Below are 20,890 nucleotides of genomic sequence, written 5' to 3'. Positions count from 1 at the left end.
GGGCCCGCTGTAAGCAAATATGTTTTAACCCTGCATTTTTCTGAAAATGTTCCTACTATAGACTTTTAATCTGCTGAGTAACCTGAATAGCCATCACCACAACATTTCACACTTCCACATGATTGTATCATATTAGGAGCAAATAAAAGCACTGCTCAGAGTTGTTGCTGTACTGATAAATATAAAGGTAGTGTGTACCTGTAGTGGCATCCGCAGCAGCTGTGGAACCTGAAACTCTTGCATATTGTTGAATCTGAGACGACTGAAGAGATGGAAGCAAACCCCAGGTCTACAGCGGCCAGCTCTGCACAGAGACCGAACTGAAACTGAGCTGGAATACTTTTTTAAATTAAAATGTTTACATAAAGTAAGATTACTATGCCTAGAAGCACTTATAGAAAGGCTGGATGATTTGTTGTGGTTTTGTATGACTCTTCTTGCTTCTGAATTCAGAACATCTGAGTGCAGGCACAGCAGCATGGGCGGGCATTGCACACCCACAGAGTCAGCCGTGCGCCCCCCCGGACTGGAAGCTGTTTGTTGTTTTTACCTTAAAGTGGCCAACTCTCTGTTATTCCTATATCGATTTGATACAGCAGGACAGTGGTGCCCAAAGTCAATCCTCGAGGCCTGGCATTCTACATGTTTTAGTTCTATCCCTGGTTTAACACACCTGGATCAAATGATGGCTCATTAGAGGCCTAAGAAGAACATTGACATGCTGAAAAGGTTGTTGCTACCACCAGGGAGAGAACTAAAACATGCAGGATGCCGGCCCTCGAGGACCGACTTTGGGCACCCCTGCAGTGGAAGCTTCCGCACTTCCCATATCTGTGCCTTCTGACACTTTTTTTCAGCAGTTTAATCTGTTGTTAACACATCGTAACATGTTTTTCCGAGCTGCCTTTAAACGCAACATGAGCGTTAAGACGCTCGTGCTGGGTTTATACTTGTGCGGTAGTGATGGGCTATCTGAAGCCAGGCTTCGAGGCGTGTACCAAGTAAAAAGGAGGCGTGTCAGATGAAGCCCCACTTCGATGCTTGTGTCGTCTTGCTGAAAACCACTTGACTGGCAACAAACGACGCTTCACATTGCATGGGTAACATGACTGCTTCATTTTGCGTGTCGGTTTTCAAGAATAAAAGCTTGATGAGCTGTGCTGCTTCATGACATGGGTTATTGTATTTGATTGCGCATCAGAGGAGTATTTGTCTTCAGCAGTGGCTGAAATAAAAGGAACCTTTTATAGTTCATGTGTATTAATGATTTTGATGATGGCACTCATCAAAATGTAATGTTTGTTACCGGTTTTCTCAATTGTTGATTATAGTACATTTTGTGACTTTATATTTGTGTTTTTATTATGTAAAGCACTTTGAAACTGCATTGTTGCCAAAATGTGCTACACAAATAAACTTGATTTAAATGGAGCCAGCAAGAGGAAAAATCTGACACCTGGGAAGACTGAGATGATCACTTGCAATAAGATTCTTAAATAAAAATAATTAACCCCTTTACCTCCAAAATTCTCACCTTCTTGAAATTTCCGCTATTTCGTTGTTCTGCAAAGATATATCAGTCTTGCACAGCAGAAACAGACTTAAAGCTGTTGGAAGAGTAAAATCCTGGCCTGATAAGTAAAAATATAAGGGATCAGAGAGCCAACTAGAAATCCAAGAAAAAGAGAATTTTTGAAGAATTTTAGTTTTTCAGGAGGCAAATCAAAACTCAAAGAATACTGTCTGCCCCAACAAGCGTCGCACTCCAAATACACTAAAACAAATGTCTATTGTCAAATCAGTCAATGACAAAAGAAAACAACCACTGACAGTCAACATATAGTACAGACCAAAAGTTTGGACACACAGTTGTGTCCAAACTTTTGGTCTGTACTGTATATCAGGATTGGCTACAAATGATTTTAACAACTAAAAAAGATTAGTTAAATAGGATTTAATTGACTCTCCTGTTACTAAACATGAGTTTGACAAAAACTTTGTGACAATATTGCATTTACTAATTTTTTTAAGTATGTCCATCTGAGTGACAAGGCTGCCACAGTTTCAACAGCAGATGTCACTACTGAGAAATGAACCACCGAGTAATGAACCTTTGGGTGAAGCAATGGGCTGGGACGCTTCATTGCTTCACGAGGCTTCATCTGACCATCACTATTGTGCGGCAGCGAAGGAGACCTGCTGTTACAGTCACTGACCTCTAGGGGCTCTCTTCATGAGAGAGCTCTCTCTTTGTGTTTCAGTTCTACCTGGCTGCCACAGGTGCAATGTGTTGGAGCTCGTCAGCCACCCCATAAAGAGCTTCATACCAGAGATGTCGGGGCCCTTTTTTCCCTGGGAATTGATCTGAAGTGATCCTGTCTGTGAGCTGACTGTTTGTGGGGACTTAAATGATTTTGCTGTGAGCATACTGTGAAGAATCAAGTGTCTAACTAAAGTAGTGTTTCTATTCACAGTGGAAGCTGGTAGGGGTTCTCTGCCATTTTGTTTAACTGTTTTCTCCTGTTTCGTGGTTAGCCAGGGAGTTCAAGTTTTGTACTATTTTTTTCAGTTCTCCTCTTAAAAGTGTTTATTATTTTATCATTAAAAGGGGGTGTTTTGTTTGTTGTTTTGGCCTTGGAGACCCTGAGGCTTAAAGCTTCCCTGTGTTTGCTGCCTCCTGTGATTGAGGTTTTACCTGAACTGTAAAATCTTTTGCTACTGAAACAAACTGTTTAGATTACTGATTTGTGTGTTCTGTTCTGGCACTGGGTGTAAAGTGCCAGAATTTACCCTTAGTGGTCTTGGGGAGGGGTTGTAATACTTGCTGCTGCTGTGCAGAGCTGCTCAGGTGTGTTAGAATCATGGCAGCAAACCAGCAACCAAACCAGACTTTGGAAAAAGTCAATTAAAAAAATGATCTCATTATACTGGCTCTTAGCAAATTATTTTGATAATCCTAACTAGTCTGTTATCAATTATCAGAGACATGACCACCACTGAACAAGAAACTAAAGTTAAAACATTATATCCATGTTGGCTATAAAATATCTGAAGACAGATTTTTCTAAGGGTTTTATGGATTGATGAGAAAAGAGTTTGTTTTACTGGAAATCAGTTATCTGGTGAGGGCTGACCATTTTGGGAATGACTGGAAGCTCTCTAGTTGTTCAATCATAAAATCAACCCTAATTGTGCACACAGTGTACACACACACAATACACATAAGCATGCAAAAATAACATGGCAGGTTGTCCTGCCACAAATGACTAAACAAGAGCAGGTTGTAGCATAGAAATACAAATATGTGCATTTCCCTTGTTTCGTACTTTTATGGATGACGTAATAGTGATACTAAATTTAATGTACAACTTTCAATCATAGTATTCCAGTGGTTAGTTTGCCACATGTCAAAGTCACCTAACACCAAGTTGCCCACTTATCAGGGTGTTGGTGTATGGTCTCACACAATGCCAATTTTTAAGATCAAGGCAAGGTTGAAATGGGATTCAGTCTAGGAAAAAGTAATATTCCAATCTTACCTTCCTTTTCTTTGCAAAACACTGGCTTTTGAGATCCAAACCGTCTTTAACATAGAAACCCGACTCAGTGTATCAAAGGACTTCTACAACAGAAAAACCCACACAAACAGAATTAAAACAAACTAAAACAACCTGGTTACCACTGGCTTATTATATTTTTCAGTGTTTTTCTGGGACCAGTACCTCTTTGATCTTTCCTGAATCAATAACGAAGACCACATCATCAATAGTAATGCTTGTTTCAGCAATGTTAGTAGAGAGAATCTGAAAAGAAGAGCAGAAAGAAAGCTGGTTAATGCCCATTCATTTGTTTACTCAAAAGCATATATATACAGTATATATATATATATATATATATATCTAAATTAATCAGTAAGTATAGATAGATACGTATAGATGTGCTTCCATTTTCCAGCATACAGCAGAGAGGAGTGAACAAAGTGACTCACTATCTTCCGGACACCAGATGGAGCTGGCTTCATGGCTCTTTTCTGATCCAGAGTCTGCATGTCAGAATGCAGAGTGAAAACCTGGTAACTGAGAGGTAAGACATATCAACCCCACAAGCAAGGCCTAGCGGTGCAGGTCAATACACTCAGAACAAACAGTGATAAAACACCTTGTATGGAATACAGAGAGTTAGTCCAATTCAGAGAAACTTGCCTTGTGCCACTAAAGTTGTCTGGCTCTTGAGTCAAACATTGTTCAGAATAAAACTATATCCACAGTCCAGTATATAACAACTGGTAAAGAACTAAACAATTAACAAAAGTATTCCCTAATCTGCAACAGTAAGTGGTAATGTCCTTTTTTAAAATGGTTTTGAGTTAATAAATCACAGCGGATTATAACCAGTTCAGCAAGTGATCAGTTGTTACTAAGTGAAGAAATGATATTTACAGACCTGCACATTGCATTAGTGCAAGTCCCTAATAATCTCTGTATAGTTGCACTTCTCCTATATCCTGGATGTAGAGAGTGGGTGTGCTGCGAGTCCCTGGGGGAGTCCCAGTCTGTGTCCAGAGAGGCTACATGCACGAATCTCTGCAGCATTGCTGCTCATGCAACCATCAGAGCATTGATTTAATACTTATCACTGCCTGACTAAAATCACTATGATTAAATTTAGTTAAATTACAGTAATAACCTTTAACAGTTTTTGATAGGTTTTTACAGCTACAAGGCATTATTAGACCTTTGCTATGCTTTCTTTGCCTAATTACCTCTCAGGGTGAGTGGAGAACCTCTTATCATCAATGAGGATGCGATCCTTCAATGACACAATTTCATCATATCCAGGAAGAAATACGAGGACAGCACCTGCAGATCACAAGATAAACTTCACATTACTGCGCAGTTTATGTTGTGGTGACTGAAGCTGAACACTAAAGATAACTCACAAACCAAGTATTCTTTACTACCAAGAAAGAAAGAAAAAAAACTTCTAAGGGGAAGCGTTGAGAAAGAAAGTAAGCAGAACATAAAGTTAAATTGTCAGAATACTATAGATAACTCCCACAGTCTTCTGAGTTCCCATAAACAATTGGAAAACTCAAAATCAGATTGAGGAAAAAACCAACTGGCTTAGACTGTGCCTCAGATTTGGGAGAAATTATGAACATTTTAGGAGTGCACCGATAATTTGGCCAGCAGAGAAATTTTCTCCAATTTCCTTAATTTTAGGAGCTTCGCAATAGGCTGATACATACTTACTAACACCTGGACAAGGAAAGTGGCACTGCCAGTACTCTCTTCCTGCAAAAACCTACCAGAATGAGAGAGGACTCCTGCCTGGTTGATTGGTTTTCCAGCTACCTCTCCGACAAACTACAATTTGTCAGGATAAAGGACATCATGTCTGACACTGTGGTCACCAGCACTGAAGCCCCTGAGGGTACGATACTCTCACCCATCCTCTTCAACCTATACACCTGGGACTTCTGTAACAACTTTGAAATGTGTCACAACCAGAAGTATGCCAATGACACTGCCATCATAGGGCGCATCAAAGACAACAAAAAGACCAGAGGAGTCCGATGTGGAACTTTGTTGTCTGATGTCATACAAACAGCCTGCAGCTAAACACATCCAATACAAACAAACTGGTCATTGACTTCAAGAGGGACAGAGGCAGCCCAAGACCGGTTCTGACAGGAGGGGAGGGAGTGGAGATCGTGCAGACCTATACATACTGTATCTTGGTCTGTGTTTGGACAACAAACTTGACTGGACAAGTAACACCAAGCAGCTATATAAGACCTGAGGAGGCGGAGATCTTTCAACATCTGCAGAAAGATGTTGAGGTTGTTTTATTAATCTGATATTGCCAGCACCTTGTCATACACTGTTGTGTATGACCAAGCTTGGCCAGACTGGTCAACCAGCCAGTTTGGCTAAGCTTTTAATGCTCTAATGTTTTAAGTGTTTTTATGTATACCTAAGAGTGTTGTACATGGGAAACGGATGACAATTTTCCTGAGGGAAAATCTTAAATCTGTCTATCCCTCTGTTTGTCTAGAGCTTATCCATTGATCTTATAAAGGATCTGTAAGTAAGCAACTACCCCATTTTAAAAGGCTGATTGACAAACCTGCCCACCAAGTCTCGTCTGCATGTACTGTAAATATAGGCAACTATAGCTTGCAAACTTAGCAACTTTGTTGCTACGTTTACTGGCTCTTCAGACAAAAAAATTGTAATCATAATCTCAAGGTCAGGCTTTTTAAAGATCTGTGTTCAGCCAAAAAACTGCAATCGGTGCACCCCTGAAAAATGTCATTGTGGTCATGAAGCAGATTACTGAATGCTGCCTTTGCGTAAAGAGTTTCAAGTTCCACCATCTCAAGACCGTATTATTGCTTTTGGTATATGATGAGCAAATTACCACTACAAAGCAATCAATACTTGAAAAGTGAAAACCTACAATTTTCATGTTTGTTTGATGAAAAAACAAAACTGTACAAAGAAAACTCAGAATAAAAACTGTAGTCATGAAATAAGTATATACTTCTTATCTTCTTTCAGACAGATTTCATCCTACCATTATTTTATGCATCCATAATGTTGGGTAAATTGTATTATTAGTATTATCAAATATTTGTTGTATTATGTAGCCTTGTAGTTACATTTAGATAATGTTTCTGTGTGTTAATTAATTCTAATTCCTTCCTAATCCCTCCTTGGAAGAGAGAGGTGACAGATATTCTCAGCAGGACTCCCTGAGACATGGAGGTGTTAGTTGCTCCCAGCAGAGTTTTACAGTCCTGCAATAAACTCTGCTCTGTGCCAGCTTTGAAGCTATACAACGTGTCCTATTCGACGCCGTGCCTGGAGCAAGAAGGATTTAGATTGTAGATAACATGTGTTTAGTTTAGTGATTGTCTTTTAGCACTGCAACTAAAATGCTTTGACCCCACCCCATAGAGTTGCAGTGCTCAGTGTGAGAGGGTTCCGAGGAGCATTAAAAGAGAGGAACAGACAGATGTGTTTCAGAGCAGGTTGGAGATTTGTAACTGAAAGCACATCTCTGTCTGCTCTCCGCGCGAGAAACAAAGAATCTAACTCTCTTGTCTTTCCTGTGTTTGTTTAATAGGTATTTAGACCTGACACATAATCAGCTACTGCATATAGTAGTAGAGATTTTTCATTATGTGCATATTGTTCAGTTTTTCTGCAGTCACAGAACACAGAACAGTCTCAGGCATAACACATTTTTACTAACTTGTAATACAGAGGTCCAAAAAGCAAGCTGTGAGACTGCAAATGAACCCAGAGTGTAAAAAAACTGTTCAAACTGGATGGAAGGGGTTTGTCTGCCTCAATGCTAAACCTCACCCTCATTAGTGGTGGTGCAGATGTTGTGGAGCAACGTCATGATGAGATCCAGGTCCACCCGCTGGTCATCAAAGCTGTAGTGGTACTGTTTGAGGAGCTCTTGTTCTTCACTGCTCAGCTCTGTAGGACTGCACTGTACCAACGCTGATTCCTCCAGGCTGCTCACTTCCCCCAAAGGTCTGCACAGAAACAAAATAACTTTTTTGCTTTTAACTGTTTATAGTACTTACAATTATCCTAAAAATATATATAAGTAAACATTCATGTACTTCTGCAGAAACCAGGCTTGTGTTTTGTTCATGTGCTGATGTAACTCCAGGAATCATCCCAGCAATATAAGAGGCAGATAGGGCAGCAGGCATGACTAGTGTAGATCAGGGATCTTCAGTTTCTTTGAAAATGGTGAAATGCATAGTTGCTGAATTTGGTTTGTGATGGGGGAGGCAATTTTAGGAAAGGCCAGAAAACACACATCCCTTTCAGCCATTTTTAGGTTAACAACTAAAAAAGCTACAGTTGGCTCACAGGCTTAGTGCAACACAGATAATCCCAATGTTTAGATTAGAACTGCTTTCTAATCTTGAGATTTACTTGAGATCATATTCCTGCACAGTTTATGCAGGAAAAACTGCATAAACTATGCAGCTTTTTATTCCAGCATTTTGTACCTGTGGCACATCTAAAAACTACAGGACAGTGGCCCTTGAGGACTGGAGTTTGACACCTGTGCTGTAGTTTAACCATTATTTTTGGTGTAGCAACCCAAGATCATCATTGACCCCCTTTTAGCCCTCTTTAAAAACTTTCTGGATTCAACCCTGCTCAATAGTTTTAACGGGGCATTTAATAAACATTAATATTCAAGCATTAATTCAAATTAAACCTTACTTAAAGGTTAAAAACAGTGGGTCTGATGCATCATAATAAATATCATTATTAATTTAATCTCTCGTATGAGTCTCTCTTTCTTTCTGATTTTTCTCACTTTTGTTCTGCAGTAGAGAAATCACTAGATATCTCAAATCCACAACCTGCCACTCTGAGCGTCACCGCGATGTGCACAGCATTGATTGTGTTAATGTGACCAGAACCAGTTTGCTTTGCCCCTTAGCGTCACCAGAACCTGTTGCGCTAACTCCAACATATGTTTGCTTTTATCTTGCGCAGCAGTAGCAGCTTGCTCTGCTTCACGTTATGCTGCTTTTGTTAGTCCTGCCTTCAATGAGTGTGAGAAATTTTGATATCAAAGAGCCGCACATGATCCGTCAAAGAGCTGCATGTGGTTTGAGAGCCGCAAGTTCACCACCCCTGAACTAGCATTCCATTCTGGTAGAATTGCTTCCAAAATGGTTTATAATTCAGTTGGAAATTCACAGTGAAGAAACCCCTGAATTCTACAATCGGAGGCCAGTGTCAGACACCAGCAGCCAGTCTGAGGTAGCTTTTCAGAATAAAACATCTGTGCTGCGATCTTAATTAATGAGCCTCTAGGGTTAAAGGTCCAAACTCCGTTCCAAGAGCGGTGACACCAAAGTCCTATTCAAGACCAAAAGTGAATCCCTTTTCAGTTGTATTGTGTTAGTTCAAAGTGGCCAGAGCTATCGAACCAAAGGAGGCTATTTAGAGTTCATTCCCTTGTTTTCCTCTCCAAGCGTAAGGTCAGATGTTTAGATCTCCAAAATGTGCACTGAAAATCTCAAGAGTTCATTTCAGAAAAGTAGAAACACCAGTTCCATTTTTATGAAGCATATAAAGTCATTCTGAGTTCACTTCAGATTTTCTCTTTAACTGATTAGATTTCATGTCTGCTGATGCTGTTTAGGTTTCTTTCCTTAATTAATTAATTCAGTTAATTATTAAACATCAATCCATCCACTATAAAACACACTTGGGTCACAAGGAGAGCTGGTGCTCATCTCCAGCCATCAACTGGTGAGAGGCAGGATCCACTCAGATCAGGTCGCCAGTCCATTGCATAACATAACAGTATCATTTCTAATAAGATAATTAGTGATTCTATTAGTCGCTGGTAGGCCTGTCATGATAAACAATAAATCAATAAGTGGCATTATAAATGAAAATGATCAACCTCATTTTAATTTATCGACTTTATCGTTTCTTCCTGCCTTTTTCTCTTTCTATTGATGACACTGAATGAAAAAAGGCTCAACTCCGGTGCTCTCCATGACCCCTCCTGTAAGGGAGGAGTGAACTGTTGCATCAGGTACTCTGATATGCCCATCTTCTCCATCTAAATCTAATGATTATTGAAGGGCAATATAGTATACATACTTCAAAATTGTACTCTTTTGGTTGAATGTAGTCTTTATTTCCACCTTGGTTTTATGTTGTGTTTAGTTTTTATTCAAGTAATTTTTTTGTTAACGGAGACATTTTATTTTTGTTCCTGGTTGTTTTGTTTATTTTGTTTTCCAGTGTTAAGTGTTCTTTTGAATAAAAAATGTATTTATTCTTTGCAGACTGTGCTTGCATTATTATGTCATTACCATTACATCAGTCTAAAATTGTCTTCTATCATTTTTGAGACAATTAGTCGCTCAGCAAAATTTGTTATCGTGACAGGTCTAGTGACTACATCCATTATAATAATAAAACTTACTAATGAAGTCTCAATAATGTTATTCTGGCAATAAATATATTGTTAGGATACATTCATCCCGTTCCTTCTGACAAAATATGCAACTATGACTCATTGATGAAGTGGAAGGATGACTTTTCAGATCTGTGATCAAACATTTGAGACTGATTAGAATTTCTGATACATTTAGTTGAGTAGCTCCGCTGGTTGCGACCTCTAATGATCCACTGGTTATGGGCCATTAGCTCCTGTCTACACTGTTCAATAGACTCACATTGAAGACTTGAGGATATCCATTGCTTCTGTCTGCTGGAAGTGTTTAGCAAAGTCTAAAGCAGTCCTGAAAAGAAATGTAAAAAAAGAGTCATATGTCTCTAACAGTTTTTAAATGTTTTCATCAAAGCAAAGCTAATAGACTATATTGTGACAACATCTACTCCATTATTCAAGTTATCCGTCTTTTGAGTTGGTACCATTGACCTACTTTTAATTACAAATATTAAAACCCACTTTAATCTGTGTAATCAAAGCTTTGCATTATAGGAAAGAAATGTGTGCCTTCTTACCATCCGTTAGATGCCTTCATGTTGATATCAGCACCCATACTGAGCAGCTGCTGCATTTGTGGAAGGAATCCCCGCGCTGCTGACACCATCAGAGCCGTGGAGCCGGTCTCACTGTGCATGACGTCCACTGAACCACAATTCAGGACAGAAGAGAGTTCCTTCACCCAAATCTGCTTTCATTATGTACTACTTTACGTATAAGAGTGTATGTATCTGTTTTGGTTTTGTACTGACATCCAAGCGTCATCTTTATTCTACGGTATTAAGTCTCTATATTTACAATAAAATTGGTATTTTTACAGACATAACCTACGGCTAATGGCATTCTTGAAATAAAATTTATCAGAGAACAGTACATTCATAGTTCAGCTTACACATTAGTTCACCCTATGCTGCTACTACTCTGATCGTTGTTGCAAAAGCACTAAATAACATCCAGTTCTCTCTAGATTCCACTAATTTCAATGTTTCTAATTGAGATTTTATGTAATAATAATTAAGGCAAAATTTTCTATACATCAAGATCTGCTGTATGTGTGGACAGTCATGTCTTGAAAAGTATAGTCACTATGCAATACTGGTCCACTGCTCAGATGAAGGACTGACCAGAGCTATGTGAGACCGTTCAAAGTGTGGGATATAGTTTTAGAATCTAAATTTGCTTTAACCTTCCTTACTTCCTCCCTGATCTGTCTGCTGTGTTCTTTACATCATATGTAATGTTATTAAAGCTTCAAATTAAATGTAGATTAGTGTATGTAGACAAATTAGATGTGAAGAGAGAATCTTACCAGGGACATTTTCATGAAGAATGAGGTTGAAGAGCTGACTGAAAGCCTTCTGGTCTTCATGCAGGAAAATGCTGGAAATGCAGGAGTCCATCTCCCGCAGCAGCCACGGTTCAAGCTGCTCTGTGTCATTTTCGTTCTGTGACACATAACAAAATGTTCACAGACAACGTGTTCTGCTGACAGCACTTCACTAAGATGGTGAAAAACATAAGAGAAATATGGAAAACTTGTTCCGGCTTTCTGGAGTTGTTTCAAAGTTTTACATAGGAAGAACTCACCGTTTCTCTCATTTTCAGTCCAGTTTTAGGATCCATATTGTGCAATGTGCACATAAAGTGGACATATGCATTTAAATCCTTCCTTTTCAAATGTGAGTCATTCACTTATGATCTGCAATGCTTTGGTCTGAATTCCTGGTTATGGTGGTTCCACAGACCCCTGGTTTACTCTGTTCTGAGGCATTTTAGAGCAACTCGTTTTCTGCGTTTTTTGTTTTTTTTTCTTAATAAGACTGAGACATTTCTCATTTCTATTTTTTTTTTTTGTTAAATCTAAAAGGTAGGTTTAAATACAGCCACACAAAATCCAGACATATCTGACACAGGATGTAAGAATTGATCACCTTTCAGTGGATCATTAGCTGTTATTACCTAAAGGTTCATCTGAACTTTACCTTGTTTAAAAGCTGTTCATAAAACTGTGTTAAAGTTCTTTTAATAAACTGAATGAAAAAAAATCTGAAAAAGTTGCGACTTTTCAAAAGGCTGCTATAATAACAAAACTTAGCTTTGATTAAAAGCTTGTTCCCTGCTAAATTGTAAACATTTTTAAACTTTTTACTTTTGCATTTAGCACCGACATATAGGCATGTTGCAGTATTAAAGAAAATGGCTACAAGGACTGAGTGGAGAGCTGACAAGGCACAGGCAACTAATGATAAAAATCTCTTTAAAGTGTGAAAAACTTCTGGCTTCTTGAAAACAAAATATAAAGAAATGTTGCATCACAAAAAGGCCTTTGCAAAGTATTGTAAACATGTTGTTTTATGAAAAAAATGTGAGTAAAATCTTGTAAGTTCCATAGTATTTTGTAAACACCCCAAAAAGATTACACAAACCTTAAGTCTAAATGTTGTTTCTCTTACAGTCTCTTTTCGTCAGTGTGAAGAAAAAAATGTTAAAATTAAAATACATGAGGTGTCAGTAGGCCTGTCACGATAGCAAATTTTGCTCAACGATTAATTGTCTCAAAAATTATTGCGATAAACGACAATATTGTTTGAAGACCTTTTTACACTGATTTAATGAAAATGACGTAATAATGCATGCGATTTCTTGCCAAAGATAGATACACTTTATTTTCAAAAGAATATTTAACACTGGAGCTGATAAACAAAACAACCAAAAACAAAAACAAAAAATGTACGTGGAAAAAAAACTAAACAACATAAAGCCAAAGTGGAAATAAATACTGCATTCAACCAAAAGAGTGCAGATTATGAAGTCTGTATATTATGTTGCCCTTCAGTAATAATTAGATTTAAATAGAGAAGATGGGCACATTTACTACCTGATGCAATAGTTCACACTACATGATTTTTTGCTCTTATTTTTCCCCTTACAACAATCTTAGAACGTTGGTCTTTCTAAGATTGTATGGTGTGTTACGGTAGCCGCTCCGATCTAAATCAGGAGTTTTCCCCGACTGGGAGCTTTAACTAGACCTGTTGAATGTGACAGATAGCCAATCAGAAAGCGTGGATTCTCCTCTGAGTTTTCTGAGGGAAAATTACAAACAGCTGACACGGCCAGCGGACTTTGGAGATGATATGTGGAAACAACATTAAAGTTTATTCAACATGCAAAGAATATAGAAATGACAAGGGGAGGAGTTGGAGCGAAATTGCTACCGTAGTTGATAAACCCAGTAACTTTTCAGCTGTTCTTTGTTAACGTGACGTAAATAGGTTCTAATGATTTTCATTCAGTCAGGACTTTACGCTGACACTAGCAACATGCATTGCAGGTAGATTGTAGTAAAGCATTGACTAATGCCTGGTTTTAAAATTAGTTCACTGAACTTGTAGCCATTATTTGGTGCCCATTGTTGGACACCACACGGCAGGAACGAACCCGATGGAACCGTTATACCTAGGATTTCTGTCGGCTAATGTTTGGTCTGTCAGGTTTTGAAAATGGGCCGACAATCAGCCGACAACTCTAAGACCGTGTCGTGTGCGCTGGGCTTTACAGTAAGGAAATGAGGAAGGGAGAGTCAGTGGAGAGCACTGGAGTTGAGCCTTTTTTCATTCAGTGTCATTAACAGAAAGAGAAAAAGGCCGGAAGAGACGATATTTAAAATGACGTCGATAGTTTTAATTTATCACACATAGGCCTGTCGCGATAAACGGTAAATCAATTAATCGTACGATAAATTAAAACTATCGACGTCATTTTAATTATCGGCATTATCGTCTCTTCCGGCCCTTTTCTCTTTCTGTTGATGACACCAAATGAAAAAAGGCTCAACTCAGGTGCTCTCCACTGACTCTCCCTTCCTCATTTCCTTACTGTAAAGCCCAGCGCACACGACACGGTCTTAGATCTGTCGGCTGATTGTCGGCCCATTTTCAAAACCTGACAGACCAAACATTAGCCGACAGAAATCCTAGGTATAACGGTTCGATCGGGTTCGTTCCTGCCGTGTGGTGTCCAACAATGGGCACAAAATAATGGCTACAAGTCCAGTGAACTAATTTTAAAACCAGGCATTAATCAATGCTTTACTACAATCTACCTGCAATGCATGTGGCTAGTGTCAGCGTAAAGTCCTGACTGAATGAAAATCATTAGAACCTATTTACGTCACGTTAACGAAGAACAGCTGAAAAGTTACCAGGTTTATCAACTGCGGTAGCAATTTCGCTCCAACTCCTCCCCTTGTCATTTCTATATTCTTTGCGTGTTGAATAAACATTAATGTTGTTTCTACATATCATCTCCGATGTCCGGGGTTGTGTAGTGTCAGCTGTTTGGGATTCCCCTCTGTAATTTCCCCTCAGAAAGCGTGGAGGAGAATCCAGCTTTCTGATTGGCTGCCTGTCACATTCAACAGGCTGTGTTAAAGCTCCCAGTCAGATCGGAGTGGCAACGATCTACTGTAACACACCACACAGTCTTAGAAAGACCAACGTTCTAAGATTGTTGTAAGGGGAAAAATAGGAGCAAAAATCATGTAGTGTGAACTATTGCATCAGGTGGTCGATGTGCCCATCTTCTCTATTTAAATCTAATTATTACTGAAGGGCAACATAATATACAGACTTCATAATCTTTTGGTTGAATGCAGTATTTATTCCCACTTTGGCTTTATGTTGTTTAGTTTTTTTTTTCAAGTGAGTTTTTTGTTAATGGAGACTGAGAATCCATTTTATTTTTGTTTTTGGTTGTTTTGTTTATTTTGTGTATCAGCTCCAGTGTTTAGTGTTCTTTTGAAAACAAAGTGTATCTATCTTTGGCAAGAAATTGCATGCATTATTACGTCATTTCCATTAGATCAGTGTAAAAAGGTCTTCAAACAATATTATCGTTTATCGCAATAATTTTTGAGACAATTAATCATTGAGCAAAATTTGCTATCGTGACAGGCCTAATCGTACGATTAATTGATTTATTGTTTATCGCGACAGGCCTAGGTGTCAAAATGCTAAAACAATCATCAGATCATGTAGAAGAGGGAACAGAATGTGTGTTGTGGATGCTTCATAATGTATAATGTCGTGTGTTTGGCTTGCCAGCTTGATGGAGCCCTCATCTTCTCTGTCCCCACAGCTGCCAGAATGAAGGAAGCCTGGAGCCAACATGTGGGTCCGTTTCCCACCAACAGAACCGCTCTCCACCGTCTCACACCACTCTGTCAATCGTTTCTGCTTCCCCTCTCCTGAATATCACATGGACAGTGGAGCTTAACATGAAATCAGTGAGAAGGCTGGAGAAGGTTAAAAAAGAAAAGCTTCATACTTCTCTGAGTCTCTTCCTGATATTTCCAGATGTCCTTTCTATTAAAACCCGTCTGCCGCAGGATATCCTCCAGAAAGAGCTCCTTCACTTCAAATAGTTTCCCTTTAACTACAAACAGAGTGATTTAGTGATTACTAACACATTGCCATGGTGAAAGGGATTCTCAAATAAATCAGATCAGGAGGTAATTTTCCCATTTTTATAAATTTACTTTAAAACTTTTAGAAAGGCTGTGAAAGTTCTGTTTTGAACTGCTTGGAATATTTTTTCTTTCAATGATGACTAATGATTTTCTTAACAATAAGTAGTAAGTAAGTATTTCAGAGATCCAGAAACATGGGGAAACTACCAGGAGTTTCCCCACAGTGGGAAAATTCAATGTATCAGCATCAAGTTAAAGCTATGTGTGAGAATGCATATTAACTCAAAGATAAACAATGTAAAAATAAGAATAACAGTCTATGTAGAAACAAATATTACTGTACAGCTATTGAAAATGGTATGCTTTACTTAAAAGAAATTTTCAACCAAGTAACTTACTTAAAAAATGTTTTTTTAATGAACATACATAAGTATAAAAAACCAAAGACTGCAAGAAGTGAAACAAACTGCAAATAATAGGGATATGTAAAAAACAGCAGGAATGTAAATAATTCATTGGTTTTGTTGGGATCAGTGATGTTCATAAAGTCTGGAAGGAAGGACATTCTATAATGCGCCTTTGCATTTTGGATGAAGCAGTCTGTCAGTGAAGGAGCTCTCCACTATAAGGTAGTTCATAAAATGTGAACCATAATTTTAGTACAAATTATTTACTGTAGCCAGTTATACACCTCTGTCGTTGCATTTTAAAAAGTATGGGGAAATGGGAAATTCCTGCAAAGGATTGAAGGCTGCCCTAAGTGGATATTTGGAAACGTACTGCTCTCCCCTGGAGGGAGTGCACTCTGGTGACATTGACCACATCTGCTGTTGGGTTGACACTTTCTGCCACAACATTGGAAACTGCTGCAGAAAAAAACAGGGGAGGTGGAGATAGACCTTACAATTAAACCCTTCCACATTCTGATAACTAAAGACATAGAACTCTGGTTTCAAGAAAGTGCAAGGCAATTATGCACCTCAAGCTGTGACTGCACTAAAGACAAACTAAATGTTATTTATCATAGCTTTTATATATCCAACTGAAATCTCAAAGGGCATATTGACACACTGATAATGGCAAGCTACGGGATTGAAACTAGGTTGCACATTTTCTGCGCCATCAGCCCTTTTGACCAAAACAAGCAGACAAGATGAAGTGTGATCCACCGATAGCAGGGCGAATGTTTTGTTTTACAGTGTGGAGATCAGCCTCTTCTAAGAGTTTTTACATCAGCTGCTATGAGCTCCATTCGCCAAGGTTTATTACGCAGGAAACAGGCACCAACTTTCTGTTACCATGCAGGTTTGTGGATGGATGTTTAATTCCTGGAAAAATCAAACATTCACAGGACTTACGGTGGATCACAGGGCAGGAGCCAAAGTACTGGAGGAATAGATCTATATCCAGAGCTGCACTAGAGAGAATCAACTTCAGTGTGGGAATCCTCTGGACAACATCCCGCATCTTAGTAAGAAGGAAGTCAGTTAGACCATCACGCTCGTGAACCTCATCCTGTTTGGAAAGGACAAGCCACAAAATCATGATGTCGTTTTACTACAAAACACAAGCTACAAGTTAAAAATTATATTTTATCCCCACTACAAGAACTATAACTACTCTTAAATTTGTTGTGGAAATTTGAGAAATCAAAAATCTACATAAAACAGTATGTACTGTTCTTCAGATTCCAAATACTGGCCTCAGGCTGGAATAAAACATCAATGAAGTTGCTTCAGGCTACAATCATGAGCTTGAAGATGCTACATTTATAGAGCTAATGCTCACCACAATGACATGGGTAACAGTTGTGAGGCTGGTATCCCCAGCCATCAGTGTTCTGAGGAGGACTCCACTTGTGCAGAAGGTTAGCAGCGTCTTGGGCGAGACCCTGAGGTTTACAAAATAAAGAGCAGCTGCTAAACATTTTAAGAACTCAATAGGGGTTTCCAAAAGCTGACAGATGGCCTTTCGAACATTCTTCTCTCTGCATTATATCTGCAAATTAGCCTGCTTTAGGAAACAATTTGTTATTTCTATGGGCTCCTTTCATTTCAACATGTTTCAGATTTTTATATGTAAAAAAAGGGGGCGAGGGGAGCATGAATCCCTTTTCTTCTACTTAACAATCATGGTACTTTGGGTTGGCTTATCACATGAAATTCTAATAATATGCAAAGAGCAAGTATAAAAATGGAAAAGGTTTGCAGTATCGTCCCGTCCAGCTTTTTTAAAAAAATAAATTTCTTTATTGAACTTTTGAGTATATTACAGAAAAAACTGAAGAAATATATTCCCTTGCGATCTTCCCCTTGCATACGAAAGCCACCAGTGAGAGATTTAAGTACAGTGTTAAACAAAGGAAGAATAAAAAACAAATAAAAAAATTAAGGGTGTTAAAAAAACTAATGAAAACAAAAATTTAATAAATATAAAATAATATTTTGTCTATGCTGTAGCTTACTACCCAGCGACCACTGATCAGCTATATACAGTCAGAACATGAAGTTTTAATTCTATTGCAGATTATCTGGGAAGACCAGTTTCGCAGCATAATCAAGAAGAGCATCCAAAATCCCTTCAATAAAGTAGATATCAATAGATGTCCCAATTTTCTTTCCAGGATTTTGCTCTAAACAGTTTTACAGCTCTTTGTTTTTTCCAAATAGAATCTGACTAGCTTAGGTTAAATGTACCTGCTTTCCAGTCTGATGTGATAACCAACTGTCTGGCCAACACTCTCGCCTCTCTCTGCTGCGACTCTCTCAGCCACAGCGATGGCAGCCAGGCGCCTGGGCTGAGTACAGAAAATCCTGCAGGGTTTTCCATTTCTGCTACAATCATCTAACAAAAACTGGGGAATCTAAACAGAAACATTCCAGAAGTAATTAGTATTTTAGAGACAGTTATTTCTACATTTCCTTACTGTCTGTTTAATGAATATGTGATTAAAATTATGTTTAGTTTATGTATTTTGAACAGAAATCCATCTCCTTTCACCAGTGAGCATGCTGTCAGGTTCTGTCATCAAGTATCATGTCATAGCTTATTAAGTCTTAAAATACAGAAATATTTTTCTTCCACATATGAACAAATCAAACGTTAAAAAAAGCAGAAATGTATCATATAACATTTACATACATGCTTTTCAAAAAGTCCAAATGGATAAAGATACAGATTCATTTAACTTGAAAACATCTATTGATTTCCAAAGACTAGTTTTGAACAGTTTCTATACTAGAGAAAAACCTGATCATCTATCATACGAGCAGAAACTTAAAACTGATGCTCCAGGACAAAAAGCTTTCAATGAAAAGAAACATATGAATGTCAAATATAGGAAGATTTTGAAGGGAGACGATAAGCCAAACAGAAAACTTTACTGACCATCTAAATCCGTCTGCATTAACACTCACCTGTGTAGTTTTTCCAGAGCCAGTCTCTCCCAAAACAAGTACCACCCTGTTTTCTCTGATCAGTCGGACAATCTCCTCCTGGTGCTCATGTACAGGCAGGGAACTTCGGAAAATGTCCAGTTCTGATGGTGCTCTCTTCCTAGGAACCATAGGAATGCCATTGTTTAGGCGACCACTTGCTCTGTTCCTGTCAAAGCCGCTATCTAAAAGAGGAGCAAGACATGATACATCAGATACTATGTGACCAAACACACTCCACATGAGTTGAGTTACACTGCCTGTCAAATAATCCAAATTTGTCTAAAGTTTTCCAGTTATATTTTGGTGTTGGACAGATGACAAGGTTAAAGTCCTCTGTCCAACTCTAAATCCAAGGTGCATTTTACTCTCCTCTCATCTCTGTATAGTGCCCTCCACAACATCAAATACAGACACACACACACAGATAATCACTAGTTTCTGTAGCCAGAGACATGCCACTTTTGATGTTGGGATGCATGTCTGCACGTTCCTTCTTGCTGGTGGGAAATCTCTGCAGCAGGCTGCGGATGAAATATAAGGAGCTGGGGCACAGATCCAGAGATGTACTGGGCCGAGGTTTGTCTGAAACATCTCTCTTCCTGACTGTCAGAAAACGATTGGAGCCTTTTCTGAAAAAGTGAAATAAAAACATTCATATTTATTACATTGTACGTACGTACACACACACATACATGCTGTTGTGGTATATATATATATATATATATATACTGTATATATGCTGTTGTGGTAGAATTCACCAATATTTTATTTTATAAAAATTTTCTGTGATTACTGAATTAATCATCAGAATAATCTATAGAATACTCAATTACTAAAATAATATTTTTCAACAGCCCTAAGATTTTGCATCAGGAGCTGAAAGAGACTGAATAGTTGAACTCACCCTTTGCTTTTGGAAATGTAGCCCAGGGACTGGGCCAGTCGATGAATAAAGGCCCGCTCAGTGCTGGACAGTGAGGATGGGAATTCCATCTCTGTTCCACCAAAAGCAGAAAGGGCAAACGTTAGCATACTCCACATAAAACCTGACTCCTGATGCTTACAAGAGTATGATGGCAAAATCAACCATCTTGTGTTCTACCAAAAACGTCTTTTTATACCAAGAGCCACTCATAAAAGCCACAGCTCTTGTTCTGCAAGCTCAATGTGAACCACAAATATATTTCAACATGTATTCACATTTTTAGAAGTTGACGTTAAGTGTGCTTTGAGACTGATACATGCACATGTCCTGGTGTACAAGGAATGATGTGCGGCCAGCCACCTCACACACACTTGCTCAATACGTGTTCTGTCACATGGTAGTGTGTGTCTGCTCTGAAACTTGATTACATTAACCCAAGTTAATGTAACCACAACAGTCAATCACAGATTGTTTTTTCATTCAGAATATTCCTTGCAAATACTGCCTTGACTTGGATAAATATCAATCAATCACAACCAGTAAAGTAAAATACTGCACCAAGCGGCAGACAGTAGTAAACAACAGTTTGGGTAATTCTAACTAAACAGTGTCAGACCCATCCTCTCTAAAACAAGAGAGGATGAGTCTGATTGAACTTCAGGCAGTGGAAAAGAGACGCATGTGAACTTTTCTAACATTATTGAAATATTTTCTAATATTGTGCAGCCCGAGTAATAACTCAATTACAGACAAAAAAAAACATTCTTGTAACATTCACATAAAGAAGTAAGATCAGTACAGGTTGATGATGGCAGGAGTCCAGGATAACTTAAGGTGCTGTTGGAGTCATAGCTCCTAAAGGTGACTTAAGGTGCAACATCCTATTGAAACTTCCTGCATATTTTTATACCGCAATATAAACCACATTGTAAGAAAGAAAATCCCAACGACAGTTTGTTCCAGTACAGTGCAGCACTACTTCATATTATACATCATAAAGGGCAGGAGAAGTTCAAGTTTCAAGACTTGAATGAGATC

The 20,890-nt window shown here is 38.5% G+C and overlaps 1 protein-coding gene across 1 annotated transcript in view; it reads right to left on the bottom strand.

Annotated features, from left to right (window-relative positions):
* Positions 1–20,890, bottom strand: part of ythdc2 (YTH domain containing 2) — a 39,307-nt gene that overhangs the window by 14,160 nt on the left and 4,257 nt on the right. Inside the window, exons 3-19 of the mRNA XM_023338622.1 lie at positions 19,832–19,922; positions 19,360–19,556; positions 18,907–19,109; positions 18,187–18,353; positions 17,279–17,381; positions 16,849–17,005; positions 15,349–15,456; positions 15,123–15,268; positions 11,330–11,465; positions 10,539–10,665; positions 10,247–10,312; positions 7,374–7,552; positions 4,763–4,859; positions 3,989–4,076; positions 3,723–3,803; positions 3,540–3,622; positions 199–304 (exon numbers count right to left, since the gene is read on the bottom strand). Of these exons, the coding sequence (XP_023194390.1) occupies positions 199–304; positions 3,540–3,622; positions 3,723–3,803; positions 3,989–4,076; positions 4,763–4,859; positions 7,374–7,552; positions 10,247–10,312; positions 10,539–10,665; positions 11,330–11,465; positions 15,123–15,268; positions 15,349–15,456; positions 16,849–17,005; positions 17,279–17,381; positions 18,187–18,353; positions 18,907–19,109; positions 19,360–19,556; positions 19,832–19,922 (2,135 nt within the window). The remainder of the gene's footprint in view (positions 1–198; positions 305–3,539; positions 3,623–3,722; positions 3,804–3,988; positions 4,077–4,762; positions 4,860–7,373; positions 7,553–10,246; positions 10,313–10,538; positions 10,666–11,329; positions 11,466–15,122; positions 15,269–15,348; positions 15,457–16,848; positions 17,006–17,278; positions 17,382–18,186; positions 18,354–18,906; positions 19,110–19,359; positions 19,557–19,831; positions 19,923–20,890) is intronic.

Source organism: Xiphophorus maculatus, chromosome 8 (genome assembly GCF_002775205.1).
Source record: "Xiphophorus maculatus strain JP 163 A chromosome 8, X_maculatus-5.0-male, whole genome shotgun sequence".
Classification (NCBI taxonomy): domain Eukaryota; kingdom Metazoa; phylum Chordata; class Actinopteri; order Cyprinodontiformes; family Poeciliidae; genus Xiphophorus; species Xiphophorus maculatus.
This window is presented reverse-complemented; position numbering and strand designations above follow the sequence as displayed.